Raw genomic sequence first — 15,411 nt, 5'->3', positions numbered from 1 at the left:
ACATCATTACATAAAAGGGTACGGTCTTTTTTTTTTTTTAGTTTTATTCATTTCAAACGGGCCGGATCCGGCCCGCGGGCCGTAGTTTGCCCACGGCTGGGTTAGGACTTGGGGATACACAATTCAGCTCATAACCACTGCTGCAGTCTATTAGCCATCTCCCTTGCTCTGGCCATGAAGTTAAGTGGTTGGTTGCTAATAACAATGTACTACTACTCTCTAAGCACTTAGGTTCTTCTAGACCAGTGGTTCTCAACCTTCTGGCCCTTTAAATACAGTCCCTCATGTTGTGACCCAGCCATAAAATTATTTTCGTTGCTACTTCATAACTGTAATGTTGCTACTGTTATGAATCATAATGTAAATATCTGATATGCAGGATGGTCTTAGGCAACCCCTGTGAAAGGGTGTTCGACTGCCGAAGGGGTCGCGACCCAAGGGTTGAGAACTGCTATTCTAGACTCTTAGGATGTTCAGCCGTTCTACCCATGTTGTGCCTGGTTCTCTTGTTCTCTGCCGGGTTTTCTAGCCCTGCTCAAGTGCCCTTTGTGATCTAGACCCACAGAAGGGCACGTGGTACCTCAGAAGACCTGCTCTCAGTGCTGCCGCCACCATTCCAACCTACCCCAACTTCTCCTCGGGGCTTCCTCTCCATGCCTGCTGCACATTCTTGTGGCTACCAAGTGATGCAAACCCTTCATTTTTTGAGGGCAGATTGCATTTTTATTTATTTATTTAAATGGTGGTAAAATATGCATAAGCAAAATTAAGCATTTTGGCCATTTTTAATTGTACAGTCCAGTGGCAGCCATCGCACCATCCATCTCTAGGACGTTCTTCATCGTGCAAAACTGAAACTCTGTACGCATGAATCCCCATTTCCCTTTTCCCCCTCACCCCTGGCAACTGATAGTCTGCGGTAGATTGAATTTTTAGAAACCACCCAATATCTTTTGAAACCATGATCAGTGAATGCTATGGATAATCTAGTGGGGATAGTCTTTAAAAATTAAATAAATTTTGATATTTTTCCGGGTAGACTCAGACTCCACTGAGAAAGGAATGGAGCACACTTTGGAGCAGGTGATGGTGCTGTTTGGGGTATTGCATTTAGTTATACAAGTGGTCGGCAAACTCATTAGTCAACAGAGCCAAATATCAATAGTACGATTGAAATTTCTTTTGAGAGCCAAATTTTTAAAACTTAAACTATATAGGTAGGTACATTGTTATTAACTGAATTAGGGTACTCCTAAGGCTTAGGAAGAGCCACACTCAAGGGGCTAAAGAGCCGCATGTGGCTCGCGATCCGCAGTTTGCCGACCACTGAGTTATACTATCAAAGGCTGGTGGTCAAGTCAGAGATTTGTCACACTATGAGTCAGATCGCTTTGTGAGAATAGTCTTTGTTTTTATATTTTCATGCTATCTTCAGAAAGCCCAAGTAATATCTAAAAATCAACACCTCTTGGTACTCATTTTAACAAAAATAGTCATTGGGTTTTAATTTGATATTTCCTAGAACCTGACTGTGAGGAATATGCCCAAAGGTGACTGAAATGTTGGCTTGCACTCCCCAGGAAATGATCTCGCATAAAAACTTTTGGCAGTGTCCTGGGCATTTCTCTTCTTGTGATTGGGAACGATGAGAGCTTCCGCCCCAGTCTGTGCAGAAGTTGGTGTGGACAGTCTTGGTCTTTGGGTGTTACACAAGCGCTGAAGGAGGGAGAGCATAAGTGGGTGTGGAGTGGGACGTTGGGAGATAGAGCTTAGCCACGAGGGGAATCACAGCAGACCAAAATATTATGAGGTAGGACTAACTCAGGGTCTGTTATTGCTAACAAAACATGCCAGGTGTCCCCAATTTTTAATTTTTATGCTGAAGACTTCTGTACAGTCAAGATTGTTTTTGGCAATGTGGGCCAGTTTTATTAAAAACCACAAAAATCTGAGTTTTAGTTGTAGATGCATTTTTTATATAGTAGCTGTAAACAATATCGCTAAAAAAATATGAGTTTTTATGGCGTTCTCTTCATATTTTAGGTAAAGATGTCGTATCTCCTGGTAATGCTGAAAGTACTCTCATGAAAAGAGGAGGGAAAATCTTCCCGGATGTCATGGATTTGGGGGTCTGTACCAGAGAGAAACTGGCCCATGTGAGAGACAGCAAAGCAGGTACCTAGTCTTCCTGTGACTTATTTTTTTAAATGTCACCAAATCTTGCTTAAGGAATTTTAATTTTTAGATCTAAGATAAATAAGTTCATATGTTAACTTAAAAGATATTTATTGAACCTCTGCTATATTCAAGGTATTATCTAGATACCAGTTGTTTTAGTTTCCATTCTCTCTTTTATTAATAGAAATAGTAATAGTTTCTCCAAAGTGACATTTCACTTGTGGAAAAGATTTTCTCCTTACAGCTGGGATAGGAGTTAAAAAGATGTTTTGTCTCTTTCCCAACCCTTGTCCTGTGCAGATATAATAATGTTTCTGGACTTGAGCTGAAAAAGAAAAGTGTTGCCTATTTCTGGAATTCTTATCCCAGAAATTGCCCCCAGAATTGTGGGCATATGCATTTTCAGGGAAATAGGTCTGCTGTTTTCATTGGATTCTCCAAAGGCTTTGTGACTCCTTCCCAAAAGTTAAGACTCCTTGATGCAGATCAGCCTTTCTCAGACTTTTTAAAAAATATATATATATTTTATTGATTTCAGAGAGGAAGGGAGAGGGAGAGAGAGATAGAAACATCAATGATGGGAGAGAATCATTGGTTGGCTGCCTCCTGCACACCCCCTACTGGGGGTCAAGCCTGAGACCCAGGCATGTGCCCTTGATCAGAATCGAACCCAGAACCCTTCAGTCTGCAGGCAGACACTCTTTTCCACTGAGCCAAACCGACTAGGGCCTTTTCCAGACTTTTTAAAACCATGCAACAAACTAAGAAATGCATGTACTAGTATTGTTATCCAGAAGTGCACACATATAATTGAAACAAAGTTTCACGAACCAGTGCTTGTCCCAACTATGTGCCAGGCACTCTGCTCCGCTTCTGTCGTGTTCGAGTCTTTCAGAAGACACGGGGGTTTGCCTCACGCTCTTTCATAGCTGCAGCACTAGCAGCTCATGATTAGTTTGCAAATAATGGTGTAGATGATCTCAAAGCACCTTGCCGGCTTTGACATTCTAGGATGACGTCTCTTTGTCCATTAATATGAGCAGCTAAAATATGTTGTCATTGCCTCAGGATCTGGAAGAACAAAAGAAAGCTTTTGTTTAATTAAAATAACACAATAATCCCCTGCTCCTAACAGACTTATGCCACAGGCAGAAGCTGAGGAAATACTGAGACACACATTTTACTTTTTCTTTCTTACTACCGTGGGGGCTCATGCTTCCACTTCCTCCATGAGAAAAACAAAATAGTGCCCATTTGATACAACGCTTCCTGCCCTCAGTCTCCGAGGGCCTTCTCTGGGATTTGCAGAGCGTCTAGCGGTCTAGAAACTGATTGAACTGATTGAGAACTTCCAGAAGTATAGTTAACTTGATTACCTGGATTTCCAAGAGGTTGGGGGTTGTATTCGTGGTAAGAACTGAACAGTGTCTTCACCATTTGAGAGCAGCGTAATTTCAGAGCAGCATCCTAAAATATCAGTCGGCCTGATTTGAATTGCACAGAGTCAGGGCTTGGGAAGGAGTTCCAGGGTAGCTGAATTCAGATGCTTCTGTTCTCCCAGGGACAGGAATGTCCGGTCTGCTCGCATGTTCTTATGAGGCTTGTTTTACACAGAATCCCTTTTTAATTCCCAAACTTATGTTTATAGGACTCCATAAATGCTATCAGGCTGCAGGTGATTAGCTTGTCTTGTGTCACCTGAGCAAGAATCTTGGCTTTACAGAAACAACTATGCATATGCAAATAAATTTTTAAATGATGTGATTAATATTAACGTGGTGATATTTTTTGTTTTATTTTGTTATAAAATGTTTTTTATTTGTTTTTCCTCAGGTTCCAGTGGAATACCTGTGAAGCTGGTCACAAATCTTTTTAGCTTAGATTTGCCCCAGGACTGGAAGCTGTACCAGTACCATGTCACATATATGCCGGATTTGGAATCTAGAAGCATGAGAATTGCTTTGCTGTATAGTCAGAAGGAACTTTCCAACAAAGCAAAGGCATTTGATGGTGTCATCCTTTTTCTCTCAGAAAAGCTAGAAGAAAGGGTACAGTATGGTTACTTTGTAATACACACACACACACACATGTGAATACATTAATGCTCATCCATCTATATTTATGAGGTCAGCTGATTTTCCTGACAGTCGGAATAACTGTTTCACTCCTTTCTTCTTTCCTGTCCCCATGGCCCAGAGCAAGAAGACTTCCTAATTGAGACCTCATCAGCAATTTATTTCCCAATTAGGAAATTGATGTTCTGGCATTTTGAAAATAAGAACTGTAATACAAACACTACTTTTTCAACTACTTTTTTTAAAGGTGATTTTTCTTTGAAATAGGCATTTTTGATGTTTGTTTGTATGTTAATCCTCACCTGAGGATATTTTTCCATTGATTTTTTTAAGGGAGAGTGGAAGAGAGAGGAAAAGACAGAGAGAAATATTGATGTGAGAGAAACACATTGATTGGTTGCCTCCAGCATGTGCCCTGACCAGTGTCCAGGCTGGGGGAGGAGCCTGCACCAAGGTACATGCTCTTGACTGGAATTGAACCTGGGACCCTTTGGTCCCCAGACCCATGCTCTATCCGCTGAACCAAACTGGTTAGAGTGACACAGGCATCTTTTTAGAAATATATTTTTATTGATTTCAGAGAGAGGAAGGGAGAGAGAGAGATAGAAACATCAATGATGAGAGAGAATCAATGATCAGCTGCCTCCTTCACATCTCCTACTGGGGATCCAGTCTGCACCTGGGCATGTGCCCAGACCAGGAATTGAACCTGGTGACCTCCTAGTGCATGGGACGACACTCAACCAACTGAGCCACACCGGCCAGGTGAAATAGGCATCCTTTTAAAACTTTTCCCCAAATAGGCAAGGCTTTAAGAAACACCATTTGGCCAATGGCTTCAGGGCTTTAAATTTACTATCTTTTTTCGCTCCTGCACAGTTGTGCTCATGTATCCTAATAATTACGTTGCATCAATCTCTGATTCTAAAACTGTCATTTATTTCATGATTTGTCCCATGATGTGAAATATGAGGCACTGGTGTCAGTCTTAAAGGTATGCTTTAATAGGGACACCATCTGCTGCCCCTCCATCCTAGCCACGCGCGCAGGTCACCATCCTTTGTTGTCTTCATTCTTAGTCCTGAAGCCTGTGGCTCTGAGAGCCCCTCAGCTCTGCTGGCTGCTAGACTTCTCCCACACATGGGTGAGCTCTTTCTGCAGCTCCCCACCTCTGCTTTCTCTGCAATTTTATCTGAAGCAAGAAGTCATCCCGATGAAACATTTCAGCTCCTGGGAAAGAACCTGCTTTTCTTTGTTTCCATGCAATGAGCCATGCCTACCCTACATTCTTGGTTCAACCTAAAAGTGGCTAAAACTACACGTTAACTATAGAAAATTAGGGCAAAATACATACATGCTTACAAGTGAATTGACCTCTTCCAATTGCTTACCCTTCTGAAAAATCCTTCATCATTGATCTGTATTGACTGATTTGTTTATTCTGTGGTGTGTGTGCGTGCTTTTATCCCTAAAATCTGTATGAAGCTCTGTCTAGCTTCAGGGACTTTAACTTTAGTTGGACAGCTGGTGTAGAAACCTATTCATGCATTCATTTTAGTGTTAGAAGATTGTTCCAGATTGTTAGAGCCCTGGGGATTTCTCTAGACCTTTCAAAATCAACAAAATCAGATTGCTAGTCTATTTAAACTTCCACCACTTTCTTCTCTTTCCCCACATTTACTGCCCCTCTTGTCTATCCTGACCTTTGCTTTATTCCTCTCTTCTTCTCTGCTCCGAATAAACGTTTGAGAGGTGGCACTCTGAAATCCACGAACTCCCGGAAAATGGGTACATTATGTACATCACTGTGGTGTATACGTGTGTGGCACTTTCTTGAGAGAATGACTGTGATTTTTATCAGACGCTTAAAGGATTTGTGACCTAATCGTTCTCCCACCTCCACCCACACCCGCCCCCACCCAAAAAAGTCAAGAGCCACTGCCCTGGAATTCACTTTGGATAGAATCTTTGAACGCTGCGTCTGGTTTTGATTCTCCATTAAGAAGTTACAGAGTAGTGAGACGTGTTACGTTTCTAGAATTAGCAAGATACAGAGACAATAACCCCTTCAGACATAACGTGTTGATGACATTATTACTCACAAGGTAACACCTGCAGCTGTGTTCTTGTTAACCTGCGTTAACCTGCGGCGGTTTCATCTCAGCTGCATTGCACACGTGGGGATAATCGGTGGCGTGCGTATTAAGTACTTCTTTTCCCAGGTCACAGAATTGTCAAGTGAAACTCGAAGAGGCGAGACCGTAAAGATGACTGTCACTCTGACCCGGGAGCTGCCGGCAAGCTCCCCTGTGTGCATCCAGGTCTTCAGCATCATCTTCAAAAAGTAAATGTTGCCTTAAATGGGAATTTAATTCAGGCTAATGCCTTTCAGCACGGAGCCTGGGTATTAAGGGTATCAACCATTTTGTAGGCAACCTGCCAGCCACAACGCCATCCTTGGAGCCATTTCCCATGTGCCTTCGTGTATTCGTGTCTCTAGCTAACGGGCATCACTAGCTGTTGTCCAGTGTTACCTGAGTTGAGACAGAACTCCAGGGTTGTGATGTCCCATGGTAGCAGGGAGGGTGCCTTTCCCCTTCTCTTCCTTTTCTGGACCCTCTACCTCCTCCTCTTAAAAGTTGTGTATGTCTGGGTTAGTACCGAAGGGTTGCTTTTCTCCTAGTTGATAAAAGAGCATTGCCATCTGCTCTCTGCTGTCACTCAGGGGCAGAAGGGAGGCAGTGGCTAAGCTGCTCAGTCCTTCAAACAGATGCGGATCATTGACTTCAGAGTCATTTGGGGGTAGCGTGGGGCTTGGTGAAGCGCAGAGTCCCTGCCCCTCAATGGACCCAGGGAACAGATTTCGTGAGTGGGATCTGAAAATGCACGTTAGCGAGCTTGCCCGGTGGCACGTGGGCACACAAAGCAGGCGAACCGCTGTTTCCCATGGTGCCGGTGTGGACAGCCAGGTGACTGTTAGCCGAAGATTCGAGCTCTTTGCTCAACACTGAACTCTAGACAGGATGACAGCGGCAGTTTGTGGTTTTGCTGAGTGGGGCACATGAAGGAGCTTCCCCTGCACGGATACATTATCTTCTCATTCTCGTCAGGCTTCTCATCTTCAGAAGTTACCTGGGCTTCAGTTCAGTGCCGTGTAACGCCCTTCAGGAGCCAGTCTTGTATGTACCCTCCTGAGAGGGGACTCTGTTAAGTCAGCTGACATTTTGAAGGTGCTTTCTGGTTAGAAAGCTCTTCCGCTTGTAGTTGATCTTACTTGATCCTCACTCGAGTGCCCTGAAGCAGGTACTGTGAAAACCCCCACTTCACAGATGGGAAGGCTGAGGCTCAGTGACATCTACAACCAGAATCACGCAGTTGGAGCCTGTTTTCTGACTTCAAACCCTTACGTTTCCCGCATGAGCCAGACAGCCTCAGAGCAATGATGTGGCAGATCCCAGAGGGGACCAGAATTAGTTGCTAAAGAGGCACCATGTTATTCGGCAGCACCTGGGCAGCTGGAACAGCCTCCTTAGAAACGGCCTTCTCATCTCAAAATGGGGGGTAGACCAGAAGAGCCTTCAAATATGGCCTGCCTCACCCCATCCATGCTAACCAGAAGCTTAGAACCAGCATCGGAACTGTTACAGTGGCCCCACACTTACCATTGCGGTTAAGTCCAGACAGATAATCATATGTCATTCTCAAATATGAAGTTATCGTTCTTATATGTACACACTCATATGTACTTTAGTATCTGAACTTCCCAAGGCTATAAAGATCTTGACTTTCTACCTATTTTTACTATTATGTTCAGGAAGGGTAAAAACTTAGAATTACACTCTTATTCACTGATGTTTACCAAAGAGTAAAAAATATATATATATATATACTTGCAGGATCTTGAAAAAACTGTCCATGTACCAAATTGGACGGAACTTCTATAAGCCTTCGGAGCCAGTGGAAATTCCCCAGCACAAGTAGGTTTATTTATATTCTGTTACTCTGAAATTGTTATAATGTAAGCACCATAATTTACGATGCAATATTATACTGTTATGCCTCCTATGAGAGACTCCATGGCATGGAAAGTAATGTGTGTTTTTTTAAATTTCAAGTTTTTTTATAGAATGGGGGAGTGGTCATGTGAAGCCAGCAGCCAGTTTTCTTATATTAGTGTGCTAGGTCATGATCATACATCCTAGAAAGAATTCAGACACTGAGTGCTCTCTGTGTGACAAGTAATAACGAAAGGGGAATAAGCTATATTATGCTTTACCACATGGTTAGTGTTCTGTTTTCTCACTGTCAGGAAGTTAGCGTGGCCGGGAGGTTGACATGAAATCATTGGGTAAGCAGAGGTCAGACAAACAAGTCAACTCAGCTACCCCAGTGCAGGCTAGAACCGTTAGGAACGCCTGCAGAATGTTCACTCTAACCTGGGGAGTAGACGCTGCAGAGAAAGTGCTCAGCTGTGTCTTCACTGGATGTTGTGCTCTCCAAACTACTGGCCAAGCTGATGACAGAGGCTGCCAGCAGCCCAGGACAGATATGTAAATAAAGGGGGAAGCACATAAAGATTGGAAATGCAGGCAGGGTGTCTGCCTGGCGGAGGAAAAGATGGGCCTTTCCGTATGCTAATTCAGAGCGGCAGCGTGGTCTACAAAAGGCCTGCTGTTCATCCCCAGCGCTTGTCTTTCCATCTGGATTAGAAATTCTCGCAGGTCCAGTGTGTACTGGGCTGGAGTGAGTGAAGGCTGGCTTCGTATCCCAGCGACTGAAGTACACAAAATATAAACGGAAATGATTTTTAAAAAATATTTGTTTACTCCTTCATGCCGTTTTGTCACTGTTTCATATTAAAGACTTCAGTCTAGAATGTTCACAAGTGTGGGGAGGAGCTGTGGCCTCTGCTGCAGTTTCTTTTGTATGTCTGTCCATGGTATCACTGCCTAACCTTGGCTATAAGTCTCTCCACTGTCGTCACCACTGAGTCACTGTGCTCTTCGGAGCACAGGTGTTTTCACGCTGTGGTTCTCAGCCAGGTGCAGTTCTGTCCCCCGGGGGACATGGGACAATGTCTACAGACATTTTGGGTTGTTGCAGCTGAGGATGTGGGGGGCACCTAGTGGGCAGAGGCCAGGATATGCTAACATCCCGCAATGCGCAGCACGGCCCCTGACAAAAACTATCCAGTCCACAACACCACTAGTGTCAAGATTGAGCAGCCCTGTTGTACAGGAATATATTTTACCTTAAATACGTGTTTAAAGACACTCCAGCTGGAAATATCTAAAGTTTTTAGTCAGCAAATGGAAGAAAATTAGACTAAAGAAAAAAAATTTCATAAAAACCTAGAGCATTGGAATGCCAAAGCACCATTTTAAAATGTGTTGGGTTTTTTTTTTTATATCACAATTTTTAAATTTTTTTTTAAGGTTGTCCCTTTGGCCGGGGTTCGCCATTTCTGTGTCATACTTTGAAAGCAAGCTCCTGTTCAGTGCTAATGTGAGTTACAAAATCCTGCGGAATGAGACTGTTCTGGAATTCATGACTGCTCTCTGCTACCAAACTGGCATGTCCAGCTTCACCCAGATGTGCGAAAAACAGCTGGTTGGGCTCATTGTCCTTACAAGGTGAGAGCCTGCTTTCAAATAACCTTTTCCCCAGAGAATTACTTACGGTATTTGGGCACAGGAATAGCATCAAGGTGTGACCGGACAGGGACCTGGCTGGCTTATCATGTGTGGGTTCTTGCCTTGTGCAGGAAGGATTTCCCAACACAAGCCCAGGTGGTTTCTGAGAGTGCATTTCTTTTCTTTTCCTCTTTTTTAAAAAAATATTTTATTTATTTTTTACAGAGAGGAAGGGAGAGGGACAGAGAGTTAGAAACATCGATGAGAGAGAAACATCCATCAACTGCCTCCTGCACACGTCCTACAGGGCATGTGCTCGCAACCAAGGTACATGCCCTTGACCAGAATCAAACCTGGGATCTTTCAGTCTGAAGGCTGACACTCTATCTATTGAGCCAAACTGGTTAGGGCTGAGAGTGAATTTCTTAAAGCTGGGGACAGTGAGGCAGGGATGGGCTTGGGATGGAAGAAGCAAAAGGAGAGAGAACAGGTGGGGAAATGAGCCTGGGCAGGGCTGCTCTGGCTCACTGAGCAGTCAGAGAAAAGGGGGTCTTGGAGACAGGATCAGAGGCTAGCTCCGGACTAGCTGCCACGGCCCATTGCTCCCCTCATTGCAAGGCTCCGGGGGTCCCTTAGCATTTAGGAGATGAACGTCTGAGAGGGAAGAAGAGGGGAAGGGTAAGGCGTGGGCATGCTTCCAGGAGGGAGTGTGCACCCTGAGTCCTTTGTGAGGGATTTTAAAGGCTGGGAGTTTAAGGAAGTCTTGGGGAGGATCTCAATAGAATATTCATCAGCTTGATGCTCATGCACCAAACTGAGATTTATTTCCTTAACTTCATCTGTCCTTGGGTGTGGTTGTCACAGATGGCACTAATTGGATTTCTGCCATCTGTCTGCCTGAGCAGGGTGATTTAAGCAATTTGCCCTCTGGTTGGGAAGGAAAGTGTAAACCATTTACTCTTAAGTGTCTTTGGTTAGGGAAAATAGGTGGCTGTAAATTGCTCGGCTGTTTATCTCAGTTTCCCTGTTCCACTTGTCCTGGTTTGCTGGCCTGTCTCAAGGGTATTGGCCTGACCACAGATCTGATCAGTTCACCATCGGTTTAGAAGACCTGGCTGTTCTCAGCTGTCTAGAGTTCAGACTTCCTTGAGTGGCGTTCTGGACTGTCCACAATCTGACATGGGCCTGAATTATCTCTCGCTGCACTCGCCTAGATTCCCTACCCCTAATTCTGCCTCTTATTTATTTATTTATTTGTTTTAAATACATTTTTATTGATTTCAGAGAGAAAGGTAGAAGGAGAGAGAGATAGAAACATCACTGATGAGAGAGAATCATTGATCAGCTGCCTCTTGCATGCCCCACACTGGGGATCGAGGCCACCATCTGGGCACGTGTCCTGACCAGGGATGGAACCATGACGCTCAACCACTGAGCCACGCCAGCCAGGCTAATTCTGCCTTTTAAATATACTTCCACAAAGCCCAGCTCAAACGTCACTGCCAACACCTGTCCGCCCAGTTGGAATTCCTCAGTGCCCTCCCCTGTGCTGCTCTCATAGCATGTTGCTTATAGCCACCTCTTCATTGTCATTTATTTCATTTAATGATAGTGTAGGATAGAATATAATGCCCATGTCCTCTTCTCTAGAAGAGTATGAGGTCTTTAAGACTGAGACCTTTCAAGCCTCTAGGTTTGCCTGTACATAATTTGCCTTCATCCATCTTGAACTGAATCACACACGGGCAGATGCTGTAGCTTCCTGAGTACCCAAAAGTTCTCCGCATATTGTTGCTCATCCACAACACCTCCTGTGGAGGACCTGCTGGCCTTCTCCTAGTCGGGCTCTTGTTTTTCTGGTTTAGAGGCGGGACTGGTTAGATTCCCACTACCTGGGGTGAGAAGGCCTCCTTCTTCTCCTATCTTGAGCTTCCTGACTGGTATGTCTCACTGATTTAAAGTCCCCCAGCAAGGTAAGGAGGAGATACTCCAGCCACACAGCCGGAAGGGGACAAAAGCTTAGAGTGATCTTAGCTGACCTGCTTTGCATTTTTGCCGAGGGCCAGCCCTAGATGGAAGATAGAGTGGCATCCCAGAATCCATCGGTTCATCCACCCTCTTCGTGTGTGTGTGTGTGTGTGTGTGTGTGTGTGTGTTTTCGGTGGTTTGTTTGTTTAATCAGAAAATCTATCTGGGGCCCGGCTAGTGTGGCTCAGTTGGTTGAGCATCATCCCATGCACCAAGAGTTTGCAGGTTTGATTCCAGGTCAGGGGTCCTGCGTGGGTTGCAGGCTCGATCCCTAGTACGGGGCATGCAGGAGGCAGCCCATCAATGTTTCTTTCTCATGGATGTTTCTATCTCTCTCCCTCTCCCTTCCTTTCTCTCTAAAATCAATTTTAAAAAATTTTAAAAAAAAGAAAAACAAAAGTTATGTAGGAGCTCAAAAAAAAAAATCTGTGTGACACTGGAAGCTGATGGGAAAGTTTTGAACAATGGTTGGCCTTCCAACATTTATCAATGATTTACCAGGAGTCAGAGTGTCTATCAGTGAGAAAAACAGTTTGCAGTCTAACAAGTGTTCTACCAGCTCTGTTGCAATACAGAGGTCGTCCTGTAGAGTGAAGAGTTAATTACTACTCTTTGCAGATAAGAGCTGGTCACTTGTTTTAGTGACTATTTTTGTGTTACTCTCATATTTGTGAAATTATGGCGTCTGAGGCTTTGAATTAAAAGTGTGGTGAAACTGCTGTTTATCTTACATGATTTGAAAAATTTTTTTAAGATTTCTGGTATTTACCAGATACAATAACCGAACCTATCGTGTTGACGACATTGACTGGTCGGTGAAGCCCACACACTCCTTCCAGAGGCGGGACGGCACGGAGATCACCTATGTGGACTACTACAAGCAGGTAGGACTCTGTTCCCATCATCCTCATCTCCCTCGCAGCGGTTCTCAACCTGTGGGTCGCGACCCCTTTGGCAGTCGAACGGCCCTTTCACAGGGGTAACCTAAGACCATCCTGCATATCAGATATTTACATTACGATTCATAACAGTAGCAACGTTACAGTTATGAAGTAGCAACGAAAATAATTTTATGGTTGGGTCACAACATGAGGGACTGTATTTAAAGGGCCAGAAGGTTGAGAACCACTGGCTTAGAGACCTCTCCCTCTGTCATTCCATGTCCAACAGGTTCCTCAGATGGTCAGGCTGAGTCTGCCCCCAGCATGATTCTCTGACTTGTCCCTCCTCCTCCATCCCTGTCACTCTTGGCTTGGCCCAGACCTTCATCCTGTCTTTTATTGTCCTTCTTCCTGGAGGCTGAGCAATTGCCCTTAAAAGCATATCTGATAATGTCACTTCCCGGCTTAAAATATTTTTATGGCTCCCCATTGCCTTAGGGGCTCCTGGGCAGAATTCCCAAGTCCCTTTATAATACGACCTTTCTCTGCCTGTTGAGCTTCTTCCCTTACCACTCCCATTCCCTTCAGATGGTCTGTGGTGACTCTCCTGGGCATTTTCACACACGTTACTTCCTCTTCCTGGACACACCTTCGCAGTCAGCCAACGACTAAACACCCTTCAATACTCAGCTCAGCCGAAACTGGTTTGGCTCAGTGGATAGAGCGTCAGCCTGTGGACTGAAAGGTCCCAGGTTCAATCCCGGTTAGGGGCATGTGCCTTGGTTGCGGGCATATCCCCAGTGGGAGATGTGCAGGAGGCAGCTGGTCGATGTTTCTCTCTCATCGATGTTTCTGGCTCTCTATCTCTCTCCCTTCCTCTCTGAGAAAAATCAATAAAATATATTAAAAAAAATAAAACTCAGCTCAGCTGTCAAGTGTTAGGGGAGCCCCCGGAAGCTTTCCCCACGGCCCGCCCCCTCCCTGCACCTAGCCACAGCAGGTCATTACAGGTAGGATGTGAATGGTCCGGCTCCCCTTCTGGACTTTGAGCTCTGTATTTCTGGATGCCCGCAGCTAGCACCGTGCCTTGCACGTAGTAGATACTCAAACATTTACTGATGGAATCTCCTGCTGCCTCTGGAAGCTTGATTCACGAGGATCACAATCACCTCTGCCCCCACCTCCACCTACAGTTCTCTTCAGAGGCTCCTTCTCTTTAATGGAGAGTCCTATTCCAGGGAGTCTGAAAAATCTCACGGATGTTCTAAAAAAAAACACAACACAAAGCAAAATCCTTTCCTTGACTTCTCCGCACCTCTAAGAAAAGTGGTCTCCTTCTCCTCCTTAGCTAATTTCTTTAGAAAGTCACCTGCATTAGCTTCAAGCACCTCTTCAGTTCTTCTTCCCCTAAGCCCCCGCAGGCTTGTATCTGGGACCAGGACTGGGGCGGGTTTGCCTGGGGCCATCCTGTAGTGTGTGGGTTCCTGACATCATGCAGGAAAGATTTCACAGCACGAGTCCAGGTGATTTTGAGAGTACGTTTATTACAGCTGGGGACAGTGGAATGAAGGAAGGACTTAGGATGGCAGAAGCAACAGGAGAGAGCCTAGATGGGGCTGCTTTGGCTTCTTAGAAATATTATAGGAAAGAAATGAGCCCAGGTGGGCTGCTTTTGTTGGTGACTGTGAGAATGGCACCAGGTGTCTGACCGAGGGGTCAGATGGGACCTGGGTTCAGCAACCTCAAGACTTGAGTTCTGCTCACTCTTCCCCAGGTGGCAAGTCTCGTGGGGACCCTAGAGTTTATGAAAAAGAGAGCAGAGATACAAGGCATGGGCGGGCTGTGGCTCCTTTGTCTTGTGGCTTTTTTATCTTTTTTGGCCAGTGGGAATCCTAGGGAAGGTTTGGGGTGCAGGGGAGGGGCAGTTGGGGGGGAGAGTCTCAACAGAATACTCATTAGCTTTCCAGGTGTGTCCTTCAGTATGTTGATTCATCAAAATGTGCTAATGGAGGCATCAGGGTTATTTTCTGATTAGTTTTCTTTTCAAATAATGTCATCAAAGAGGGACTGGGACCAAAGCCCGTCTGCCCAGGGATGGTCTGACCTGTGTAAACCATTTGATCCTAAGGGTCCCTGGTGAGTGAAGATGAAACCTTGTGATTCAGTTTGAGCTGTAAATTGCTCCGTTATTCGCCTTGATTAATTATTTTGTCTCAGTTTCCCTTATTCTATTTGTGAAGGAGTCTCCCTAGCCCAGCCGTGGGCAAACTACGGCCCGTTTGAAATGAATAAAACTAAAAAAAAAAAGACGGTACCCTTTTATGTAATGTTTACTTTGAATTTATATTAGTTCACACAAACACTCCATCCATGCATTTGTTCCGGCCTTCCGGTCCAGTTTAAGAACCCATTGTGGCCCTCGAGTCAAAAAGTTTGCCCACCCCTGCCCTAGCTCTTACTACTCTGCCTCAGAAATAGCTCTTTAAAGGTCCAATTCACTACTGTTCTCATCCTAATGGTTTTTAGGTGGCATGTGACACTAGTGGCCATGCCCGCCTGGCTGGCCTGCCCGTCTTGACTCTGGGGCACATCCCAGGTGGTTCTCCATGAGGGTTC

At 44.8% G+C, this 15,411-nt stretch overlaps 1 protein-coding gene across 1 annotated transcript in view; it reads left to right on the top strand.

The window, feature by feature from the left end:
* The window catches only part of PIWIL4 (piwi-like RNA-mediated gene silencing 4), a 54,503-nt gene that overhangs the window by 7,661 nt on the left and 31,431 nt on the right, over positions 1-15,411 (top strand). The window contains exons 3-8 of the mRNA XM_015565987.1: positions 2,050-2,175; positions 4,012-4,226; positions 6,476-6,597; positions 8,150-8,230; positions 9,689-9,886; positions 12,687-12,798. Of these exons, the coding sequence (XP_015421473.1) occupies positions 2,050-2,175; positions 4,012-4,226; positions 6,476-6,597; positions 8,150-8,230; positions 9,689-9,886; positions 12,687-12,798 (854 nt within the window). The remainder of the gene's footprint in view (positions 1-2,049; positions 2,176-4,011; positions 4,227-6,475; positions 6,598-8,149; positions 8,231-9,688; positions 9,887-12,686; positions 12,799-15,411) is intronic.

This window comes from Myotis davidii, unplaced genomic scaffold, assembly GCF_000327345.1.
Source record: "Myotis davidii unplaced genomic scaffold, ASM32734v1 scaffold641, whole genome shotgun sequence".
In the NCBI taxonomy this organism is placed as follows: Eukaryota; Metazoa; Chordata; class Mammalia; order Chiroptera; family Vespertilionidae; genus Myotis; species Myotis davidii.
Note: the sequence above shows the minus strand (reverse complement) of the source record. Positions and strands in the feature narration are given on the sequence as shown.